This window comes from Phoxinus phoxinus, assembly GCF_949152265.1.
Source record: "Phoxinus phoxinus genome assembly, chromosome: 20".
Taxonomy (NCBI): Eukaryota; Metazoa; Chordata; class Actinopteri; order Cypriniformes; family Leuciscidae; genus Phoxinus; species Phoxinus phoxinus.
The window spans coordinates 3,060,431-3,084,509 of NC_136895.1; the positions used below are offsets into that span (position 1 = coordinate 3,060,431).

The 24,079-nt window shown below is 45.3% G+C and overlaps 2 protein-coding genes across 9 annotated transcripts in view; one reads left to right on the plus strand and one right to left on the minus strand.

The window, feature by feature from the left end:
* ccdc66 (coiled-coil domain containing 66) overlaps window positions 1–3,755 on the plus strand; it is a 58,973-nt gene extending 55,218 nt beyond the window's left edge. For all 7 annotated transcript variants that reach the window (XM_079593629.1, XM_079593630.1, XM_079593626.1 and 4 more), the window contains one exon: window positions 3,623–3,755. Coding sequence is in view for 5 of the 7 variants with exons in the window: in XM_079593626.1 (XP_079449752.1) it covers window positions 3,623–3,718 (96 nt within the window). In the remaining 2 variants the exon portion in view is untranslated. The remainder of the gene's footprint in view (window positions 1–3,622) is intronic.
* Window positions 3,756–4,034: 279 nt separating this feature from the next.
* The window catches only part of tasora (transcription activation suppressor a), a 57,643-nt gene continuing 37,598 nt past the window's right edge, over window positions 4,035–24,079 (minus strand). For both annotated transcript variants that reach the window (XM_079593623.1, XM_079593624.1), the window contains 7 exons: window positions 21,050–22,377; window positions 13,105–13,227; window positions 12,866–13,025; window positions 10,479–10,587; window positions 10,220–10,398; window positions 7,935–8,090; window positions 4,035–5,189 (listed from right to left, as the gene is read on the minus strand). In XM_079593623.1, coding sequence (XP_079449749.1) covers window positions 4,327–5,189; window positions 7,935–8,090; window positions 10,220–10,398; window positions 10,479–10,587; window positions 12,866–13,025; window positions 13,105–13,227; window positions 21,050–22,377 — 2,918 coding nt within the window. In that variant the 3' untranslated portion in view covers window positions 4,035–4,326. The remainder of the gene's footprint in view (window positions 5,190–7,934; window positions 8,091–10,219; window positions 10,399–10,478; window positions 10,588–12,865; window positions 13,026–13,104; window positions 13,228–21,049; window positions 22,378–24,079) is intronic.

The window sequence follows — 24,079 nt, forward strand, 5'->3', positions numbered from 1 at the left end:
TGTGTGTGTGACTGTGTTCATATCTGAAGTGTGTGTGTGACTGTGTTCATATCTGAAATGTGTGTGACTGTGTTCATATCTGAAATGTGTGTGACTGTGTTCATATCTGAAGTGTGTGTGTGACTGTGTTCATATCTGAAGTGTGTGTGTGACTGTGTTCATATCTGAAGTGTGTGTGTGACTGTGTTCATATCTGAAGTGTGTGTGTGACTGTGTTCATATCTGAAATGTGTGTGACTGTGTTCATATCTGAAATGTGTGTGACTGTGTTCATATCTGAAGTGTGTGTGTGACTGTGTTCATATCTGAAGTGTGTGTGTGACTGTGTTCATATCTGAAGTGTGTGTGTGACTGTGTTCATATCTGAAGTGTGTGTGTGACTGTTCATATCTGAAGTGTGTGTGTGACTGTGTTCATATCTGAAATGTGTGTGACTGTGTTCATATCTGAAATGTGTGTGACTGTGTTCATATCTGAAGTGTGTGTGTGACTGTGTTCATATCTGAAGTGTGTGTGACTGTGTTCATATCTGAAGTGTGTGTGACTGTGTTCATATCTGAAGTGTGTGTGTGACTGTGTTCATATCTGAAGTGTGTGTGTGTGTGTGTGTGTGACTGTTCATATCTGAAGTGTGTGTGTGACTGTGTTGATATCTGAAATGTGTGTGACTGTGTTCATATCTGAAGTGTGTGTGTGACTGTTCATATCTGAAGTGTGTGTGTGACTGTGTTCATATCTGAAGTGTGTGTGTGACTGTGTTCATATCTGAAGTGTGTGTGTGTGTGTGTGTGTGACTGTTCATATCTGAAGTGTGTGTGTGACTGTGTTCATATCTGAAATGTGTGTGACTGTGTTCATATCTGAAATGTGTGTGACTGTGTTCATATCTGAAGTGTGTGTGTGACTGTGTTCATATCTGAAGTGTGTGTGTGACTGTGTTCATATCTGAAGTGTGTGTGTGACTGTGTTCATATCTGAAGTGTGTGTGTGACTGTGTTCATATCTGAAATGTGTGTGACTGTGTTCATATCTGAAATGTGTGTGACTGTGTTCATATCTGAAGTGTGTGTGTGACTGTGTTCATATCTGAAGTGTGTGTGTGACTGTGTTCATATCTGAAGTGTGTGTGTGACTGTGTTCATATCTGAAGTGTGTGTGACTGTGTTCATATCTGAAGTGTGTGTGACTGTGTTCATATCTGAAGTGTGTGTGTGACTGTGTTCATATCTGAAGTGTGTGTGTGACTGTGTTCATATCTGAAGTGTGTGTGTGACTGTGTTCATATCTGAAGTGTGTGTGTGACTGTGTTCATATCTGAAGTGTGTGTGTGACTGTGTTCATATCTGAAGTGTGTGTGTGACTGTTCATATCTGAAGTGTGTGTGTGACTGTGTTCATATCTGAAATGTGTGTGACTGTGTTCATATCTGAAGTGTGTGTGTGACTGTGTTCATATCTGAAGTGTGTGTGTGACTGTGTTCATATCTGAAGTGTGTGTGTGACTGTGTTCATATCTGAAATGTGTGTGACTGTGTTCATATCTGAAATGTGTGTGACTGTGTTCATATCTGAAGTGTGTGTGTGACTGTGTTCATATCTGAAGTGTGTGTGACTGTGTTCATATCTGAAGTGTGTGTGTGACTGTGTTCATATCTGAAGTGTGTGTGACTGTGTTCATATCTGAAGTGTGTGTGTGACTGTGTTCATATCTGAAGTGTGTGTGTGTGTGTGTGTGACTGTGTTCATATCTGAAGTGTGTGTGACTGTTCATATCTGAAGTGTGTGTGTGACTGTGTTCATATCTGAAGTGTGTGTGTGACTGTGTTCATATCTGAAGTGTGTGTGTGACTGTGTTCATATCTGAAGTGTGTGTGTGACTGTGTTCATATCTGAAATGTGTGTGACTGTGTTCATATCTGAAATGTGTGTGACTGTGTTCATATCTGAAGTGTGTGTGTGACTGTGTTCATATCTGAAGTGTGTGTGTGACTGTGTTCATATCTGAAGTGTGTGTGTGACTGTGTTCATATCTGAAGTGTGTGTGTGACTGTGTTCATATCTGAAATGTGTGTGACTGTGTTCATATCTGAAATGTGTGTGACTGTGTTCATATCTGAAGTGTGTGTGTGACTGTGTTCATATCTGAAGTGTGTGTGTGACTGTGTTCATATCTGAAGTGTGTGTGTGACTGTGTTCATATCTGAAATGTGTGTGACTGTGTTCATATCTGAAATGTGTGTGACTGTGTTCATATCTGAAGTGTGTGTGTGACTGTGTTCATATCTGAAATGTGTGTGACTGTGTTCATATCTGAAGTGTGTGTGTGACTGTGTTCATATCTGAAGTGTGTGTGACTGTGTTCATATCTGAAGTGTGTGTGACTGTGTTCATATCTGAAGTGTGTGTGTGACTGTGTTCATATCTGAAGTGTGTGTGTGTGTGTGTGTGTGACTGTTCATATCTGAAGTGTGTGTGTGACTGTGTTGATATCTGAAATGTGTGTGACTGTGTTCATATCTGAAGTGTGTGTGTGACTGTTCATATCTGAAGTGTGTGTGTGACTGTGTTCATATCTGAAGTGTGTGTGTGACTGTGTTCATATCTGAAGTGTGTGTGTGTGTGTGTGTGTGTGTGTGACTGTTCATATCTGAAGTGTGTGTGTGACTGTGTTCATATCTGAAATGTGTGTGACTGTGTTCATATCTGAAATGTGTGTGACTGTGTTCATATCTGAAGTGTGTGTGTGACTGTGTTCATATCTGAAGTGTGTGTGTGACTGTGTTCATATCTGAAGTGTGTGTGTGACTGTGTTCATATCTGAAGTGTGTGTGTGACTGTGTTCATATCTGAAATGTGTGTGACTGTGTTCATATCTGAAATGTGTGTGACTGTGTTCATATCTGAAGTGTGTGTGTGACTGTGTTCATATCTGAAGTGTGTGTGTGACTGTGTTCATATCTGAAGTGTGTGTGTGACTGTGTTCATATCTGAAGTGTGTGTGACTGTGTTCATATCTGAAGTGTGTGTGACTGTGTTCATATCTGAAGTGTGTGTGTGACTGTGTTCATATCTGAAGTGTGTGTGTGACTGTGTTCATATCTGAAGTGTGTGTGTGACTGTGTTCATATCTGAAGTGTGTGTGTGACTGTGTTCATATCTGAAGTGTGTGTGTGACTGTGTTCATATCTGAAGTGTGTGTGTGACTGTTCATATCTGAAGTGTGTGTGTGACTGTGTTCATATCTGAAATGTGTGTGACTGTGTTCATATCTGAAGTGTGTGTGTGACTGTTCATATCTGAAGTGTGTGTGTGACTGTGTTCATATCTGAAGTGTGTGTGTGACTGTGTTCATATCTGAAATGTGTGTGACTGTGTTCATATCTGAAGTGTGTGTGACTGTGTTCATATCTGAAATGTGTGTGACTGTGTTCATATCTGAAATGTGTGTGACTGTGTTCATATCTGAAGTGTGTGTGTGACTGTTCATATCTGAAGTGTGTGTGTGACTGTGTTCATATCTGAAGTGTGTGTGACTGTGTTCATATCTGAAATGTGTGTGACTGTGTTCATATCTGAAGTGTGTGTGTGACTGTTCATATCTGAAGTGTGTGCTTGTATTCCAGGGGCTGCTGCAGAGACAGAGAGAGCTCGAGACCAGTTTATCTCCAGTGCTGCACACACAACACACAGACCACTTCTCACCGTTCAGACCCGTGTGAACACACACCTGCACTTCAGACCCGTGTGTGAACACACATCTGCACTTTATACTGTCAATCAAACTGGGTTTCAGAATGGAGATGATGAGTGGAGATCTGCTAGTATTGCTTTGCATTCTGGGATTCGGGGGTGATTTTATGGCTTGAATGTGATGTTTACAATGTTCTCTAAATGTGAATTACATTTATTTAAAACCTTTTAAATTAAACTTGAATTTGCTCAACTTGTGTCCATTATTGAGCATACTGGTTCACACACCAGTGCCACAGCTCACCCAACATCTCAGCAACATGGACACACTCATTTACACAGATTGGTTGTAAAGTTGTTTAATGTTAATCGTAATCGGCTTTATAAAAATAATACTAAAACCAAGGCCTTGAGCTTCTTCACAAAAGGGGAAAAAAAGCAACATGTTCAGCCCGACCAACATGCCAAAGCAAAGTACAAATGTTTCCTGAAAAATATGAAATGAATCACTTAATTCACTCTCAGTGAAAACCCGGAACAGTTTCACTTCTCTCGTATTATACAAGACAAACTGAGACTTTCAGTTGTAAACGTGTTAAACTATCCACACACACACACACACACACACACACACAGTTCACCAGCCCCCGAAGCCTCCCCTGTCGGGGCGATGCGCGTCTCTCTGCCAGCTCTGCAGGAACGGGGCGCTCTGGGGGACGCCGGCGCCGAGGGCCGCCCATGACCCGGGGGACGCGCTGCTCCACGACAGCGGCACGAACCCGCTCGCGGCCGCCGGACTCAGGCTGCTGGACATCAGGAGAGGGTGTGCCAGCCCGACAGCAGCGCTGTGAGACGCGAACCGCAGGCCGGGCTGGTGTGCGGCGGGCATGAAGCCAGAAGCCTGCAGGCCGGGGTAAAAGCCATATCTGGGCGTGGGAAGGATACCGCACTGGTTGTTGACCAGTGGCTCAAAGGAACCAGTGCTGAGCGGTGCTGTCCACCCATTGGACGCTTTCCTCCCAGCGTTGGTCATGCCGGAGCGCGTGTCGATGACCGAGATCGGGCTGGTTTGCCCCCAGGGCTCCGGGTCGCTCTCAGGGATCGGTGCGGCCGCTCTGGATCCTCGATGGTCCACGTCTCCGCTGGACGGTGCCGGGGCGGCGGACTCGGCCGACACACCGAGGGTTTCCGAGGAGAACTGAGGATAGGAATCTGCCAGATCGCCGAGGCCGAGGAAGCTTTGGTGCGGATCGACTCGAAAAGACGTTTCTAAAGCTTCTCCGGCGTCACACTGGGCCAGCATCCTGGAAGCCTTGAACTGGGAGATGGCTTGGCTGAGAGCCTGAAAGTCCAGCTCGCCGGTGTCGGCGTGGTGTTGAAGAGCGGGTTCAGGCGGCGGCGGGGCGCGCAGCTGTTGCTCTGTAACAACATTAGCGGTGAGCGACACACTGATATCTGAAGAGTCCTGGTCCGAGTCCATGGACATGCTATCATCTCTCACTACAGGGACAGGAGAGAGGTTACAGGCCATCAACAGTCAGCAGAGCAGATGAACATGTACATGAAAATCACTTTAACCATCGTTTTAATCAAACATTTCAATCCGGCTCTACAAACTTCTGACCCTCTAAACACAGATTATTACAGACACAAGCCGTGAGAGCTGAACGCCGTCTGATCAACAGATTACAGCATTCAATGAGGATCTGGCGCACAATGACAACTGTGTACCAGCTTGATTGACAGTTTTAATAACACAATATATGTGTGTGTTAGTGAGAGGGCCACATCATTCACACGTCACATCATTGGTCAAGCATCAATTTCTGAAAATCAAGTGCCTGAAAATGCCAAGAAAACCCATATACTTTATATGAACTCCTTTCAACAGCCATCGGGCTCTACACAGAACGTGTGTCTTAAATAAAAGACTCAAGGGACGGTAAGATTGCAACAATGAAGTGTGTTAAAACGACATGGACACATGACAAAAAAAACAAAATGTCTGCCAGCATGTTGGTGGACAAAATAAATAACATTCAGATTCAAAATTATTGGCCAATATTTATAACGCGAAAACAACTTTACGAACCACAAAATGAATGAGTTGTTTTAAACATGTCCGTCACAGAAGAGTTATTGTTCTACGCTTTAGTTCTGCTGCCTTCGCTAGTTATTTTCATACATAGAGCAAGTTTAAAGAAAAATGGAGATAAAGTTTTATCAAAATACATTTATTGGAAGAGTTTTATATACACATTTGAGTTTTTAGCTAAGCAGATACAAAAGATGTTATTAATGCCAGTTCACTATATTTTGGGGGTTATTCCGGTTCGGGGTTTTTGGTTGGAACAGTTACAAATACAAACACTTTTCTGTATTTACACACTAAAAGAGAACACTTCTGTACTTGTGTTTTAAAGACATGTATAGCATTCTAGAAACTTCTACATCGGACTAATGAAAATCTTCACAAACGGTCTTCACAGCTGCAAAGGGTCACACACAGCGTCTACACACACCCGAGCCTCAAACGCAACGAGCTGAAAACACCTGGCCTGTGCAGTGTCCTGAAACCTGGCCTTTCCTCCTCAGTTTGGTTCGTAAGGGCATCTCTGAACATCCACATCTCAATAATCTGTTAAATAACAGTCGCCAGTCACATGGTCTCCTCACTGTTGCCCCGTGAAAGTGAACCAAACTAAAGAAAAAACTGCCACATGACAATCTCTGTTTCAGAACACAGCAAAAGCTCTACTAAAGAAAACTTTATCGCCACAAATGTATTAGGATGCCTGTTTTTTTAGTCCATGTGGCGAAGTCTATGAACACTTCATATTTTAAGAGGCTATATCTAAGAATTTTCATGTATTAATTGCTTTTTTTGTTCCCAATGTGTGAACAATTTGTAACGAAACTTAAAATGAGCCCTGGCTTTTCCTGATACCTCGGTCTATGAAAGCCTGCAGACTTGATTTTCCCGGCACGTCTTTATACATATAAATGAAACGTGGCGTAAACGTGCGCTCCTGAGGCTCTGCACTGTAGGCAATGTGTCACGCAAAGAAAAGGATTCATTCACACTGCAGTTTCACACAGCCAGATCTATAGTGTCATTTTAATTCACCCGTCGCAGGGAGTTTGATTGACAGGTGATCTGACCAATCATTATCTGCCATTTTGTCCGGCAAAGCGGTCAGGAGAGTTAGTAGATTAACATGTGAGGATTTGAGCTTGAGAAGCGGAGTGTACTGACGCCTTTCCGCGGTTAAAACAACATTCCTCCTGATGTTCATTCATGTTTATTTGATGCTATAAATGAACTAGAAGGAGGAGATGATTGACAGATCGCTGTAGAGCCTCAGTTAATGCGGCTCGTTAACCAGACACATTAAGGAGCTGGTATTTATCGTTTAAATTTATAAAAAAAAAACGACCACATTTGAAAGTTGAGACTTTGACCACACACTGAAAGACGAGGTTATTCTGATGCGAAACTGTCTGCTCCACGGTGTGTTTATTACTGCGTGAGAACGTGTGTGTGGCGTGAGTGCTCTTCTTAAGTGAAGAACGATAACTTCGAGTGTAATCGAGGCACGCTCGGTCTCGTGTGCGACGCGAGTGTGAGCGCAGTTCACCCAACGGCCAGCGGAGGCGCTAATAACACGTTTCTGAATTCTACATATAGCCCCTTTAAATACCAAAATGAATATATTAGGAAGAAATTCACAACATCTTGACATTTCTGTAGTTGGCTCATCTCGTATGAAAACATTTTAATCCCATTCTTATTGGGACAAAAAATATAAATGATAAAAAATATATGATACAGTTTCAAGGTACTAAAAGTGTGACATTCATTGGCTAGTGTGGTTACAAAACTGCCATGCGGTGAACGTGTACAAAAGACCTGTTGATCCCGAAGTAAAGCAGATTTCTATTGGCTGTTCATCCATCTTTTCCTCCGCCTGGTCTTCTATTTTGGTAGTTATTATCAGGGCATAATGCCACGGTGTGACCGAGCTGCTTTTGTTCAGTACCTCTTTAAACTGTCAGAAAACACCATTTTGTCCTGTCCTTTTCTATTTTGATTGTTCCTCAGTTGTTTCCGTGAGTCCCTGTTTTATCCGCTCGCCTCTATGGTGATAATAAAGGTGGTTCAGGAGCGTGGCGGCAGCACATTGCCGGGGAACGAGAGCAACACGTGTGGGTTGAGGCGGTCAGGTTTACCACAGAATCACTTACATGACGCTGGATCAGGAGCGGGGTGAGTCTCCGCAGACGGGGCGCTGGCCACGGGCTCTCCGCTCGCTAAACTGCTGATTACAAACTTTACGTCATCAACATTGGCAATGACGACGCCACTGCTCGAGTAGTGCGGGAACATCTCAAACTGGAAGCCTGTCGGACAGGATTTAAACACACATTACTTTCGTCACAAGCAGGCAAGTAAAACCATAACCATAAATCATGCTTGACCTTTACCTTTGGATAACAATTGATAAATACACTACATAAAAACATTTTACTAAAGCAATCTGCAGCCTCTGGTTCATAGACCACTAGTTAATACTGTCAGTACAACATAGTCCTAGAAAAAAACAAGATCGATGCATTTATTCCATTCAGAGTGATGGAAACCGATAGAAACACATCAGGCTTAAAAGATTGCTTATCCTGTGGCATTTGAACGATTCTAAAGCACATAAAGCCCAACGTTACAGCGCAGAACGGTATGTGCGTGTTGTGTAGAAAATAACCAGCTGGTGTCGTCATTGGATGGGGATTATTAGGAGGCCGATGGAGGGAATTTGTCCAGTTACACCCCTACTCTTCTACAGGAAGATTATTAAAGCCTTGGGATTATTAAAGGATTTGTTCACTTCAGAGTTTACATTTCCTGACTAGGGATGCTCATTTCGGTTCATTTTCCCGACCGACAACTGGCGCTCGTTATCCGATTATTAACCGTTAACTGATGCACGCCTAGAAAGAAAACAGAACAAATAGAGTAGCCTAATGCGAATACGTCCATCTCGCGAATGTCTTCTTCATGCCACAGAGGCACTCCAGTAATTAATAAATCGCTACAAATATATCAGACGCAGCCATTTAGTCTTTATTTACAAACTTGGACACCACACGCGGCTATTGACTGACCACGATCAGGTAACTTAGCCTACTTTTATTTTTTGTTTTGAACAATTCAAACTAAAAGTGTGTTGTAACGCAAGCGTTAGGCTACTGAACATGTACCGAGTAACATATGACTGTGATGTAATGTATTAGAGTGACGGCTCATTAGAGGACGGAGAAAGAGTGGAAGCCCTCCAAAGGAAGCGGAGAGCTGTTACAGAGGTTTGTATTTATAACGTTGTTTCAACATTATTATATTACGACCTGTTTGCACTTTATGACAAACCACAGCACACAGTGATTTCTGGCTTCTTCATACTTCCTCTTCTTCTAAGCAGATTTACCCTCCGTCGGCTCTTGTCCTAAACAATATCTGCGTCTTTTTCTGCTGCTTCTCATTCAAGTTAGAGACGAAACGCGCTCTGTAGCGCTGTGTGTTCGCTGTCGGCTACGCTAGAAACACGACGTCACAATATGTCGATCTTCATAGAAGGGGGTGCCCGCGCTTATGTAGATATAAATGACTCATCCTAAGGTAATAAAAACATAACGGTTCATTAAGTAAGGTCTTTATACACCACTGAAAACAGTTATGGATCTTATATTGCATTTCTGTCAATAGATCCTCAGAAATAATACACATTGCACCTTTAACTGATAGTATTAATCGGTCAACATTTTTACTTTCGGTTAACGGTTAAACGGTCAATATGAGCAACCCTATTCCTGATCATTTACTCTCCCTCACGTCATCCAAGATGTTCAGTGGAAAAGAAACGAAGGTTTGTGAGGAACACACTCCAGGATGTTCTCCATATAGTGTCTCCAGCGGGTCGAAGGTCCAGATGTGAGTCTCAGTGCAGCTTCAAAGCCTCTCACGATCCAGTCGAGGAATAAGAGTCTCATCTAGACACACCAGCGGACATTTATAACAAAATAAACATTTATATACTTATTAACCACTAATGCTGGTCTTGCACTCGCTGTGATGCGCCACACACTACATATTCACGTTGAAAGGTCAAGCGTGACGTCGGCGGAAGAACAGATCTAGTGTTTACAAAACATTAATATAAATAAAAGCTAAAACAACGATTTTGAAGTTGGATACATTTTTGAACCGGAACACGCTTGACCTTTCAACCTGATTATGTGTGTCGCATCACAGCGAGTGCAAGACCAGCATTAGTGGTTTAAAAGTATATAAATGTTTATTTTTTTATAAAATGTCCGCTGGTTTGTCTAGATGAGACTCTTATTCCTCGGCTGGTTCGTGAGAGACTTTGAAGCTGAAACTCACATCTCGACCTTCGACCCGCTGGACCGCTGGAGTCACCATATGGTTAGTGCACTAGGTGTAGGAGCACAGCACACTCCAGAAGGTCTGAGAGCACCTGTGAGAAATATCAGGTGTCGTTGCTTGATGAATCGCGCCTGCAGATCCACTAGACAGTCGAGGTCCGGCGCTCTCCGTGACGGAGCGTCACACTCGTGGTACGACAGGATCTCCACGATGTGTCTCTTCTCATAAGCAGTGAGGATCTCGTACAAGTGCAAGGCGTCCGGTTTGAGCCTGGAGACAGAGCAAGCATCACATGGTCATGGTGAGATCTCGCAGTGTGTCCGCACGTGTGAAAGGCTCTGCTGTCAAACCTGCTGTGCTCTCGGAGCTTCTTGTGTGATTTGAAGTGTATCCTCCACCTCCAGGGGCTCTGCGGAGAGTTCAGCTGCTCCATGTGCTCCAGGATATCTCGAAGCTTCTCTGAAAACACAAACAGCTTTGAAAAGTTGAACAGACCTAATCTCAATAATAAGCCGTTTCCACCGCAAGAGCTTCCCCCAGGACCTGGGCACCGGCTGGGACTCGTGTGCTTCCACCGCAGGAACCGGGGGCTAAATGAAGCTCCTGGTAAATATTCCCCCTCAGAAAGAAAGTCTCTGCTCGCGAGGTAAAAGTTCAGGGGCCTCATTTATAAAACTTTGCGTAGGATTTGCGTCAGAAGTGGCGTACGGATGAAACATAGGATGTGCGTACGCACAGAAATATTCAGATTTATAAAACCGTGCGCACGCACATCCTACGCAGTTTTCCCTTAATAAATCACAATCAATTCTAAATGTAGCGCAGCTTTTGCGGCTTCATGTCACGCCCATAGTTGCCCATAAATAGTCCGTGAAACGCCCACAAGTTAATATTCATCGATTGCGAAATCATGGCAAACACAGAGAGGAAATAAAAAAAACGTAACTTCACTTAATGTGAAGTAGAAGTTATCGTTGGCGAGGTGGAAAAGAGGAGAAAATGTTGTTTTGAGGGAACAGTGTGGGCATTACTAATGCCAAAAAGGCACTTGAGTGGCAAAAGGTTGCAGACGCCGTAAATGCTGTAGCCTCACAACCTCGGACCGTGGCCGAAATAAGAAAGAAATGATCGGACAAGATCAGCCATTGTGCATCATTACGCATTGAGATGGGGCATTTTATTTCCATCCATTTAATTGCATCTGACAAGCTACAGATGTCGGTTATAATCTACGTGGAAATGGGAAATAGACCAGTGCAAATGTCATTTCTTGCAGCTTTCTGAATGGTTGAGACATACGTCATACGTTATTTTATCAAAAATAAAACAAACTAAAGGCATATGCAAGAATACCATGATTCCGTAGCTGATGAAGAAATGTTTACTATGAAAACAACTTTCCCCAGTGGACAATTAATCCATCTATCTATCTATCTATCTATCTATCTATCTATCTATCTATCTATCTATCTATCTATCTATCTATCTATCTATCTATCTATCTATCTATCTATCTATCTATATCTGTCTATAATTGCATCTATATCTGCTCCGCCAGACGGACACATTGACGAGAATATCAGTTTTGTACATTATTTCGTTCTGTTTACCATATTATCAATGAGGATGAATTGCATAACATGCCAATATTATTGCAGAACATATTTCACTTTTCTTTTTGCATGTGTGTTAATTTGCATTTCTGTTGTAATTTTCGTTTGATTTTGTTTGTTTCACACTGCAGATCGATCGAACGGGTGTTCATGTAGGCTGTTAATTGTAAGACTTGTTTTGTGAAGTCTTCATGTTATTTATGAGAGGCAGTATTGCCATTTCTTTTACACAACGGTCTACAGTTTCACACACTTTCACGTGTTTCTTCCATCTGCCGACGGTGTCGCCATTTCTCATTTCACCCGTTTGTGTGTGTACGCCTGGGTCAGAGCTTGCGTGAAGGATCGCACATTTTCCTGTGAAGTTTGCTTTTTATAAATACCAATTATTGCGTAGAGAGCGGCGTACGCCTTCTTTTGTGCGTACGCAACGTTTATAAATGAGGCCCCAGGAACTTCCGGGGTGGGACTTGGGCGCTGAACATGCTGATTGGTTGAGCTCATGCCGCAATTTGAATGGTTGAGTCCACGCAGCATTTTGTGTCAACCACCATTTTTTAAAGTCTGTTGCGATACGTGCAGTGAGAGCTGTTTGCTATTCGAATCAAAACAAGGGATTTAAAAAATACGACTGCTGGACCGACGACGAGGTTCAGGCTTTATTAAGCTTAAACTCAGAGCAGTCCTGCGTCACCGGACTAATTTGCCTAATCTTCACGTACTTTACGGCACTGTAAAACACTGGAGAACCACTGAACTAAGGAAAAGGGATATGTAGAATTGCACAAGAGCTACTGCTAAAGAGTGCAATGTCCATACAGACTGTTACCTTCATTTTAACTTCTCATAAGCTTAATTGAATTGGCCAAGAGAGAAAAATTCTAATGCAATTTTTTGTCTGAAGACTCAAGACTACATAGGTCTAGCTACCAAAATGAATGTCGGTAACTGCAGTTCGACTAAAAGTTGACAAAAAATGCAATACTTTCAACTAAAACTATGAAAGACAAAATAACTAAAATGTGACTAAGACCAATAAGCATTTTCGTCTGAAGATGAAAACGAAGACTAAATCAAAACCGTCTGGCGAAGTGAGGGCTGCTGGGATATGCTGAGGAGGTCACCTGCTGTGATGACGGCTGGATTCAGCACGTGCTCGTCGGACACGATGAAGCCCCCGGACTGAAAGAGCTCATTGTAGGTGTGGTTCTGGATGTCACTCAGGTTGTCTACGCCAGCAAAGCTCACCGACGGATGCTTCTTCAGCGAAACTAAAGAAGGAATCTGTGGGAATAAAGACATCTGTGGTTCCAGTTTATGGTTCCCAAATCCAAACCGTCTTGAGTGCGGAGCTGTGACGTACCTTGTGAACCTGTGTGGCGATGTCCATATTCGGGATGATGACCAGCAGTTTATCTTGACTATTGCTTTTTTCAAGGAAACCCTGAGGGTTACACTCCAGATCCCCCAACTTTTTCAAATATTCCTGTTACAAATGTCAGGACAAGGTTAGCATGCCTCCCGCAACTTACGTGTAAACATCTCGATTCATTTAACACCTGGCCGTCAGTTTCTCCCAACATTGAGGCTACAATTACACCTTATTTCAAGTGAAGAACGCATGCCTACGGCTACGGTCAGACTGTCAGTCCAAATTAGATTTTTGTGCATATCCAATTGAAATCCGATCAGATTTAGCAAGTATGAACAGCCAAATATCACATGAAATGTGTAAATGTCACTATATCGCCATACAAAAATGCAACAATATGTATCGTGGATAGTGCATTTATAACAAAAACTTGCATTTTTTCCTCACAGTTTTGGATGATCTATACACAATACAGAGTTCTAGTGTCAGTACTACATTAAACTACTATATATAATGTTGTATATAATGTATAATAATGCAGTGAGGGAATACCCTCATGTGAACCGTTGCGATACACTGCGTACGTCAATCATTTTAGATCAGATTCCAATCAGATTTGGACTGACAGTGTGAACGCAGCCTAATTGTCCATGTGTACACCTGCTATACTAAACACAGGTGTAAAGGTGGAGGGCACTAAACACGGGTGTAAAGGTGGAGGGCACTAAACACAGGTGTAAAGGTGGAGGGCACTAAACACAGGTGTAAAGGTGGAGGGCACTAAACACGGGTGTAAAGGTGGAGGGCACTAAACACGGGTGTAAAGGTGGAGGGCACTAAACACAGGTGTAAAGGTGGAGGGCACTAAACACAGGTGTAAAGGTGGAGGGCACTAAACACGGGTGTAAAGGTGGAGGGAACTAAACACAGGTGTAAAGGTGGAGGGCACTAAACACGGGTGTAAAGGTGGAGGGCACTAAACACAGGTGTAAAGGTGGAGGGCACTAAACACAGGTGTAAAGGTGGAGGGCACTAAACACGGGTGTAAAGGTGGAGGGCACTAAACACGGGTGTAAAGGTGGAGGGCACTAAACACAGGTGTAAAGGTGGAGGGCACTAAACACGTGTAAAGGTGGAGGGCACTAAACACAGGAGTAAAGGTGGAGGGCACTAAACACGGGTGTAAAGGTGGAGGGCACTAAACACAGGTGTAAAGGTGGAGGGCACTAAACACAGGTGTAAAGGTGGAGGGCACTAAACACAGGTGTAAAGGTGGAGGGCACTAAACACAGGTGTAAAGGTGGAGGGCACTAAACACAGGTGTAAAGGTGGAGGGCACTAAACACGGGTGTAAAGGTGGAGGGCACTAAACACAGGTGTAAAGGTGGAGGGCACTAAACACAGGTGTAAAGGTGGAGGGCACTAAACACAGGTGTAAAGGTGGAGGGCACTAAACACGGGTGTAAAGGTGGAGGGCACTAAACACAGGTGTAAAGGTGGAGGGCACTAAACACAGGTGTAAAGGTGGAGGGCACTAAACACAGGTGTAAAGGTGGAGGGCACTAAACACGGGTGTAAAGGTGGAGGGCACTAAACACGGGTGTAAAGGTGGAGGGCACTAAACACGGGTGTAAAGGTGGAGGGCACTAAACACAGGTGTAAAGGTGGAGGGCACTAAACAGGTGTAAAGGTGGACGGCACTAAACACGGGTGTAAAGGTGGAGGGCACTAAACACAGGTGTAAAGGTGGACGGCACTAAACACGGGTGTAAAGGTGGAGGGCACTAAACACAGGTGTAAAGGTGGAGGGCACTAAACAGGTGTAAAGGTGGACGGCACTAAACAGGTGTAAAGGTGGACGGCACTAAACACAGGTGTAAAGGTGGACGGCACTAAACACAGGTGTAAAGGTGGAGGGCACTAAACACAGGTGTAAAGATGGAGGGCACTAAACAAGGGTGTAAAGGTGGACGGCACTAAACACAGGTGTAAAGGTGGACCACACTAAACAAGGGTGTAAAGGTGGAGGGCACTAAACACAGGTGTAAAGGTGGAGGGCACTAAACACAGGTGTAAAGTTGGAGGGCACTAAACACGGGTGTAAAGGTGGAGGGCACTAAACACAGGTGTAAAGGTGGAGGGCACTAAACACAGGTGTAAAGGTGGAGGGCACTAAACAGGTGTAAAGGTGGACGGCACTAAACACGGGTGTAAAGGTGGACGGCACTAAACAGGTGTAAAGGTGGACGGCACTAAACACAGGTGTAAAGGTGGAGGGCACTAAACACAGGTGTAAAGGTGGAGGGCACTAAACAAGGGTGTAAAGGTGGACGGCACTAAACACAGGTGTAAAGGTGGACCACACTAAACAAGGGTGTAAAGGTGGAGGGCACTAAACACAGGTGTAAAGGTGGAGGGCACTAAACACAGGTGTAAAGTTGGAGGGCACTAAACACGGGTGTAAAGGTGGAGGGCACTAAACACAGGTGTAAAGGTGGAGGGCACTAAACACAGGTGTAAAGGTGGAGGGCACTAAACACAGGTGTAAAGGTGGAGGGCACTAAACACGGGTGTAAAGGTGGAGGGCACTAAACACAGGTGTAAAGGTGGAGGGCACTAAAACACAGGTGTAAAGGTGGAGGGCACTAAACACAGGTGTAAAGGTGGAGGGCACTAAACACAGGTGTAAAGGTGGAGGGCACTAAACACAGGTGTAAAGGTGGAGGGCACTAAACACAGGTGTAAAGGTGGAGGGCACTAAACACAGGTGTAAAGGTGGAGGGCACTAAACACAGGTGTAAAGGTGGAGGGCACTAAACACAGGTGTAAAGGTGGAGGGCACTAAACACAGGTGTAAAGGTGGAGGGCACTAAACACGGGTGTAAAGGTGGAGGGCACTAAACACAGGGCACTAAACACGGGTGTAAAGGTGGAGGGCACTAAACACAGGTGTAAAGGTGGAGGGCACTAAACACAGGTGTAAAGGTGGAGGGCAATAAACACGGGTGTAAAGGTGGAGGGCACTAAACACAGGTGTAAAGGTGGAGGGCACTAAACACGGGTGTAAAGGTGGAGGGCACTAAACACAGGTGTAAAGGTGGAGGGCACTAAACACAGGTGTAAAGGTGGAGGGCACTAAACACGGGTGTAAAGGTGGAGGGCACTAAACACAGGTGTAAAGGTGGAGGGCACTAAACACGGGTGTAAAGGTGGAGGGCACTAAACACGGGTGTAAAGGTGGAGGGCACTAAACACGGGTGTAAAGGTGGAGGGCACTAAACACAGGTGTAAAGGTGTAGGGCACTAAACACAGGTGTAAAGGTGGACGGCACTAAACACGGGTGTAAAGGTGGAGGGCACTAAACACAGGTGTAAAGGTGGAGGGCACTAAACACAGGTGTAAAGGTGGAGGGCACTAAACACAGGTGTAAAGGTGGAGGGCACTAAACACAGGTGTAAAGGTGGAGGGCACTAAACACAGGTGTAAAGGTGGACGGCACTAAACACGGGTGTAAAGGTGGAGGGCACTAAACACGGGTGTAAAGGTGGAGGGCACTAAACACAGGTGTAAAGGTGGAGGGCACTAAACACAGGTGTAAAGGTGGAGGGCACTAAACACAGGTGTAAAGGTGGAGGGCACTAAAAACGGGTGTAAAGGTGGAGGGCACTAAACACAGGTGTAAAGGTGGAGGGCACTAAACACAGGTGTAAAGGTGGAGGGCACTAAACACAGGTGTAAAGGTGGACGGCACTAAACACGGGTGTAAAGGTGGAGGGCACTAAACACGGGTGTAAAGGTGGAGGGCACTAAACACAGGTGTAAAGGTGGAGGGCACTAAACACAGGTGTAAAGGTGGAGGGCACTAAACACGGGTGTAAAGGTGGAGGGCACTAAACACAGGTGTAAAGGTGGAGGGCACTAAACACAGGTGTAAAGGTGGAGGGCACTAAACACAGGTGTAAAGGTGGAGGGCACTAAACACAGGTGTAAAGGTGGAGGGCACTAAACACAGGTGTAAAGGTGGAGGGCACTAAACACGGGTGTAAAGGTGGAGGGCACTAAACACAGGTGTAAAGGTGGAGGGCACTAAACACAGGTGTAAAGGTGGAGGGCACTAAACACAGGTGTAAAGGTGGAGGGCACTAAACACGGGTGTAAAGGTGGAGGGCACTAAACACAGGTGTAAAGGTGGACGGCACTAAACACGGGTGTAAAGGTGGAGGGCACTAAACACGGGTGTAAAGGTGGAGGGCACTAAACACAGGTGTAAAGGTGGAGGGCACTAAACAGGTGTAAAGGTGGAGGGCACTAAACACAGGTGTAAAGGTGGAGGGCACTAAACACAGGTGTAAAGGTGGAGGGCACTAAACACAGGTGTAAAGGTGGAGGGCACTAAACACAGGTGTAAAGGTGGAGGGCACTAAACACAGGTGTAAAGGTGGAGGGCACTAAACACGGGTGTAAAGGTGGAGGGCACTAAACACAGGGCACTAAACACGGGTGTAAAGGTGGAGGGCACTAAACACAGGTGTAAAGGTGGAGGGCACTAAACACAGGTGTAAAGGTGGAGGGCACTAAACAAAGGTGGAGGGCACTAAACACAGGTGTAAAGGTGGAGGGCACTAAACACAGGTGTAAAGGTGGAGGGCACTAAACACAGGTGTAAAGGTGGAGGGCACTAAACACAGGTGTAAAGGTGGAGGGCACTAAACACAGGTGTAAAGGTGGAGGGCACTAAACACAGGTGTAAAGGTGGACGGCACTAAACACGGGTGTAAAGGTGGAGGGCACTAAACACGGGTGTAAAGGTGGAGGGCACTAAACACAGGTGTAAAGGTGGAGGGCACTAAACACAGGTGTAAAGGTGGAGGGCACTAAACACAGGTGTAAAGGTGGAGGGCACTAAACACGGGTGTAAAGGTGGAGGGCACTAAACACAGGTGTAAAGGTGGAGGGCACTAAACACAGGTGTAAAGGTGGAGGGCACTAAACACAGGTGTAAAGGTGGACGGCACTAAACACGGGTGTAAAGGTGGAGGGCACTAAACACGGGTGTAAAGGTGGAGGGCACTAAACACAGGTGTAAAGGTGGAGGGCACTAAACACAGGTGTAAAGGTGGAGGGCACTAAACACGGGTGTAAAGGTGGAGGGCACTAAACACAGGTGTAAAGGTGGAGGGCACTAAACACAGGTGTAAAGGTGGAGGGCACTAAACACAGGTGTAAAGGTGGAGGGCACTAAACACAGGTGTAAAGGTGGAGGGCACTAAACACAGGTGTAAAGGTGGAGGGCACTAAACACGGGTGTAAAGGTGGAGGGCACTAAACACAGGTGTAAAGGTGGACGGCACTAAACACGGGTGTAAAGGTGGAGGGCACTAAACACGGGTGTAAAGGTGGAGGGCACTAAACACAGGTGTAAAGGTGGAGGGCACTAAACAGGTGTAAAGGTGGAGGGCACTAAACACAGGTGTAAAGGTGGAGGGCACTAAACACAGGTGTAAAGGTGGAGGGCACTAAACACAGGTGTAAAGGTGGAGGGCACTAAACACAGGTGTAAAGGTGGAGGGCACTAAACACAGGTGTAAAGGTGGAGGGCACTAAACACAGGTGTAAAGGTGGAGGGCACTAAACACAGGTGTAAAGGTGGAGGGCACTAAACACGGGTGTAAAGGTGGAGGGCACTAAACACAGGGCACTAAACACGGGTGTAAAGGTGGAGGGCACTAAACACAGGTGTAAAGGTGGAGGGCACTAAACACGGGTGTAAAGGTGGAGGGCACTAAACACAGGTGTAAAGGTGGAGGGCACTAAACACGGGTGTAAAGGTGGAGGGCACTAAACACGGGTGTAAAGGTGGAGGGCACTAAACACAGGTGTAAAGGTGGAGGGCACTAAACACGGGTGTAAAGGTGGAGGGCACTAAACACAGGTGTAAAGGTGGAGGGCACTAAACACAGGTGTAAAGGTGGAGGGCACTAAACACAGGTGTAAAGGTGGAGGGCACTAAACACAGGTGTAAAGGTGGAGGGCACTAAACACAGGTGTAAAGGTGGAGGGCACTAAACACGGGTGTAAAGGTGGAGGGCACTAAACACAGGTGTAAAGGTGGAGGGCACTAAACACAGGTGTAAAGGTGGAGGGCACTAAACACAGGTGTAAAGGTGGAGGGCACTAAACACGGGTGTAAAGGTGGAGGGCACTAAACACAGGTGTAAAGGTGGACGGCACTAAACACGGGTGTAAAGGTGGAGGGCACTAAACACGGGTGTAAAGGTGGAGGGCACTAAACACAGGTGTAAAGGTGGAGGGCACTAAACACAGGTGTAAAGGTGGAGGGCACTAAACACAGGTGTAAAGGTGGAGGGCACTAAACACAGGTGTAAAGGTGGAGGGCACTAAACACAGGTGTAAAGGTGGAGGGCACTAAACACAGGTGTAAAGGTGGAGGGCACTAAACACAGGTGTAAAGGTGGAGGGCACTAAACACAGGTGTAAAGGTGGAGGGCACTAAACACAGGTGTAAAGGTGGAGGGCACTAAACACGGGTGTAAAGGTGGAGGGCACTAAACACAGGGCACTAAACACGGGTGTAAAGGTGGAGGGCACTAAACACGGGTGTAAAGGTGGAGGGCACTAAACACAGGGCACTAAACACGGGTGTAAAGGTGGAGGGCACTAAACACAGGTGTAAAGGTGGAGGGCACTAAACACGGGTGTAAAGGTGGAGGGCACTAAACACAGGGCACTAAACACGGGTGTAAAGGTGGAGGGCACTAAACACAGGGCACTAAACACAGGTGTAAAGGTGGAGGGCACTAAACACGGGTGTAAAGGTGGAGGGCACTAAACACAGGGCACTAAACACGGGTGTAAAGGTGGAGGGCACTAAACACAGGTGTAAAGGTGGAGGGCACTAAACACAGGTGTAAAGGTGGAGGGCACTAAACACGGGTGTAAAGGTGGAGGGCACTAAACACAGGTGTAAAGGTGGAGGGCACTAAACACGGGTGTAAAGGTGGAGGGCACTAAACACGGGTGTAAAGGTGGAGGGCACTAAACACGGGTGTAAAGGTGGAGGGCACTAAACACAGGTGTAAAGGTGGAGGGCACTAAACACAGGTGTAAAGGTGGAGGGCACTAAACACAGGTGTAAAGGTGGAGGGCACTAAACACAGGTGTAAAGGTGGAGGGCACTAAACACAGGTGTAAAGGTGGAGGGCACTAAACACGGGTGTAAAGGTGGAGGGCACTAAACACAGGTGTAAAGGTGGAGGGCACTAAACACAGGTGTAAAGGTGGAGGGCACTAAACACAGGTGTAAAGGTGGAGGGCACTAAACACGGGTGTAAAGGTGGAGGGCACTAAACACGGGTGTAAAGGTGGAGGGCACTAAACACAGGTGTAAAGGTGGAGGGCACTAAACACGGGTGTAAAGGTGGAGGGCACTAAACACAGGTGTAAAGGTGGAGGGCACTAAACACAGGTGTAAAGGTGGAGGGCACTAAACACGGGTGTAAAGGTGGAGGGCACTAAACACAGGTGTAAAGGTGGAGGGCACTAAACACAGGTGTAAAGGTGGAGGGCACTAAACACAGGTGTAAAGGTGGAGGGCACTAAACACAGGTGTAAAGGTGGAGGGCACTAAACACGGGTGTAAAGGTGGAGGGCACTAAACACAGGTGTAAAGGTGGAGGGCACTAAACACAGGTGTAAAGGTGGAGGGCACTAAACACGGGTGTAAAGCTGGAGGGCACTAAACACAGGTGTAAAGGTGGAGGGCACTAAACACAGGTGTAAAGGTGGAGGGCACTAAACACAGGTGTAAAGGTGGTCCAAAGAACAGCAGAACAAACCAAGGGCAAGAAATCACTGAAAGTTCCCATCTGTACCACACTTGAATACCACAAGTTCTCACACATTTGACACACGTACCTTTATTTCCCAGCAGACGTCGCTCTCCTCCTCATTGGTGGAATGGATGTAAAAGTGAACAGAGTTCTTCTGAACTCCTTTGAGGATCTCCACCAGGTTACTGAGGACCTCTGGCTGCAGCTGATGGATGATGGAGCTGAGTGCACGCTCCATCGGCACCTCTTCAGTGTGAGTGTGCGCCATCGGGACGTCTTCAGTGTGTGTGTGCGCCATCGGGACACCTACAGTGTGTGTGTGGGCCATTGGGACGTCTTCAGTGTGAGTGTGGGCCATTGGGATGTCTTCAGTGTGAGTGTGGGCCATTGGGATGTCTTCAGTGTGTGTGTGGGCCATTGGGACGTCTTCAGTGTGTGTGTGGGCCAACGGGACATCTTCAGCGTGTGTGTGTGCCATCTGACCCTCCACATTCTCCATAGTCTCAGCCACCGAACCCCCGTTCATCAGCAGTAGTGAGCCTTGAGGAAGAGTACTAGTGCTGTTTGCTTCCTGGTTCTGTAGGCTGTCTGAGTCCTGCTCTAACGGCCACAGCGGTCGGGGAGGTTCGTGGACATCAGGGTAATGTGGTGTCATTGAGTCCGGAAGGGCACTGGAAGGGGAGTACGGTCTCAGAGACGACTCAAAAGTGTCCGGTTTAGTGGTTGAAGGCAGGGAAGCACAAGGATTAATGTTGGAGGACGTATCAGGGACATTTGAAGTAACTTCAGTTGCAGAAGTGGACGAAGACACGTCGTCTTGAGCTGAACGGGCTCCACTGGCACCCTGGGAGTCTATGAACATCTTTAGGCTGTCCTGGAAAGAGCTGATGTAGTTGGTGACAGGGAAGGGTGTGTTGAAGTTTGAGACGTAATCAGAAAGTGGCAGAACTGGAGTCTTGGGCGGCCCTCGCGAGCCCTGAGCGCTTATACAAGACACGTAATAAATGTGTCTGTTCCTCAAGAGCTGCTCGACCTCACTGGAGAAGCCGGAGATCTGCTCGTCCACTATGAGGTCGACACCACCGCTCGAGCCCAGCGCAGGGGGTTCGTCTGCAGGACCGCGGCTCTCAGGGCTCTCAGTCGGAGGAACGGGCTCGTCCTCATCCGCAGCTTTGGTCTGATCCTCCAGAACCGCTGCTTCGGTCTGATCCTCCGCTTCGGTCTGATCCTCCGGATCCGCTGCTTCGGTCTGATCCTCCGGGTCCGCTGCGGTGTTGCTGCTGTCGGGCTGGTAGGTGGGGGATAGGTCCTTCTTGTCAGGCGTGGTGTGTGTGGACACGACCGGGCTCTGGAGGAAGCGGGGGTCTTCAGGATAGTCCATCTGTCTCTGGGAATATCTCTCCGTTTTCAGACCTAAGCGAGCAATTTAGAAAATTAAGATTTTTAAAAACTGTAAACAACGTACATGAATTGATAAACTATAAAATGTAATCCTCAACAAAGAAGATGTTTTTAAGTCAAGTCAAGTCATCTTTATATAGCGCATTTTACAATATAGATTGTTACAAAGCAGCTTTAAAGTAAGAACAGTGAAATAATGCAACAAAGTTTGTTTTCAGAAGAAAATAGTCCAGCTTAAGTAAGTTCAGTGATGGTTCATTTTTGTTGTAAAAAAGTTATTAATTTAGTTCATTTATATATATTATAGCCGCTCTGGAGAAAACCGTAATGTCATCGTCCAGCTCAGTTCAGTTCTCATAGCAAGCCAAAAGCCAAGCGACAGTGGCAGGAACCCAAACTCCATCAGTGACAGAATGGAGAAATAAACCACGGGAGAAACCAGACTCAGTCACTCAGTTCTTCTCTGGCCAACGAACCAACAGTGTGTGATTATGATTCAGGCAGCATTACAGGTCAGAGGTCAGATTGGATCAGAACATTCAGAGTATTATCCAGTTCGTCTGGTTGAAGATCGGAGTCACGCCGGTATGGAGACGGGTTTGTTGAGGATCAGTGCTGTCGTGTCGATCGAGTCGACGCTCATTCTCAGAGACAGTGGCTGCTTCCGAAATCGCATAATGCCCTATTATATAGTAGGCGAAATATGACATACAGATAGTAGTATGTCCGAATTCACAGTACTCATAAAAGAGTGTCCTACTACTGAAAAGAGAGTATACGATGAACGTGTTAGTTCATGCGTTCATGACCTCAAGATTATTGTAATGCTCTACTGTGTGGTTGCCCTGGGCGCTTAACCCTCAGATGGTCTTCGTTTCGGAGTCACCTCCTGGGCCTTCCCGGTCAGAAGTGACCGGACACCTAAAAATTCAATTTCCTCCATCCCAGTAAAACCAATGCAATTTATTTTTGTTCTATAATATTTTTTCTTTTTAATTTTGTATTTTGAGAGAATTTGATTGAATTTATTAATATTTATGCAATATTTATGGTCTATTTTTGCCATTGAAAATAATAAAAAAAAAATATTATTTTTTTGCAGTATTTTAGTTTAATATAGAGTCTAGGCCTTCAAAAAAAATGGTTGAAGCAGATTAGCGCCATCTGGTGAGAGTATGGAGAGAAAGCGTAGAACCATGTTGTAACCACTAGATGGCATAAACAGCACTCTATGGAGAGGCATGTGACTTCCCCAGCTGTTTAATGGACACATTTACTTTTTTTTTTTTTTTTTGATTTGAATATACATTTAAACAATCTCAAAAACTATTTCTTATCAAGTTTTATATATATTTTTTTTTTAGAAATAGTGATTTAAAGTGTTAGTTTTTGCATTATGATTAGTCAAACCTAAACATTGTGTTAGAAAGCCTAGAAGAATTAACCTAGAGTGGAAATCACACAATCCACCTAATATGTCATCATGGCTTAGTGATATAATGATGTTTAATATAAATATAAATATATATATTTTTTAATATATATAAAAAAAATAAGATTTTTTTTCTTTTTTTTCTCTAGATGTTTTAGAGTGTCACTCCTTTACTGCTGTGTACTTAAAAAAAAATTTTACAAAAATTTTTGGGGTGAATTTTTGTGTTTTTGTCAATTTCCCATTCATTTCCTATGGGGGTCATTTTTGACCAAAGACCAC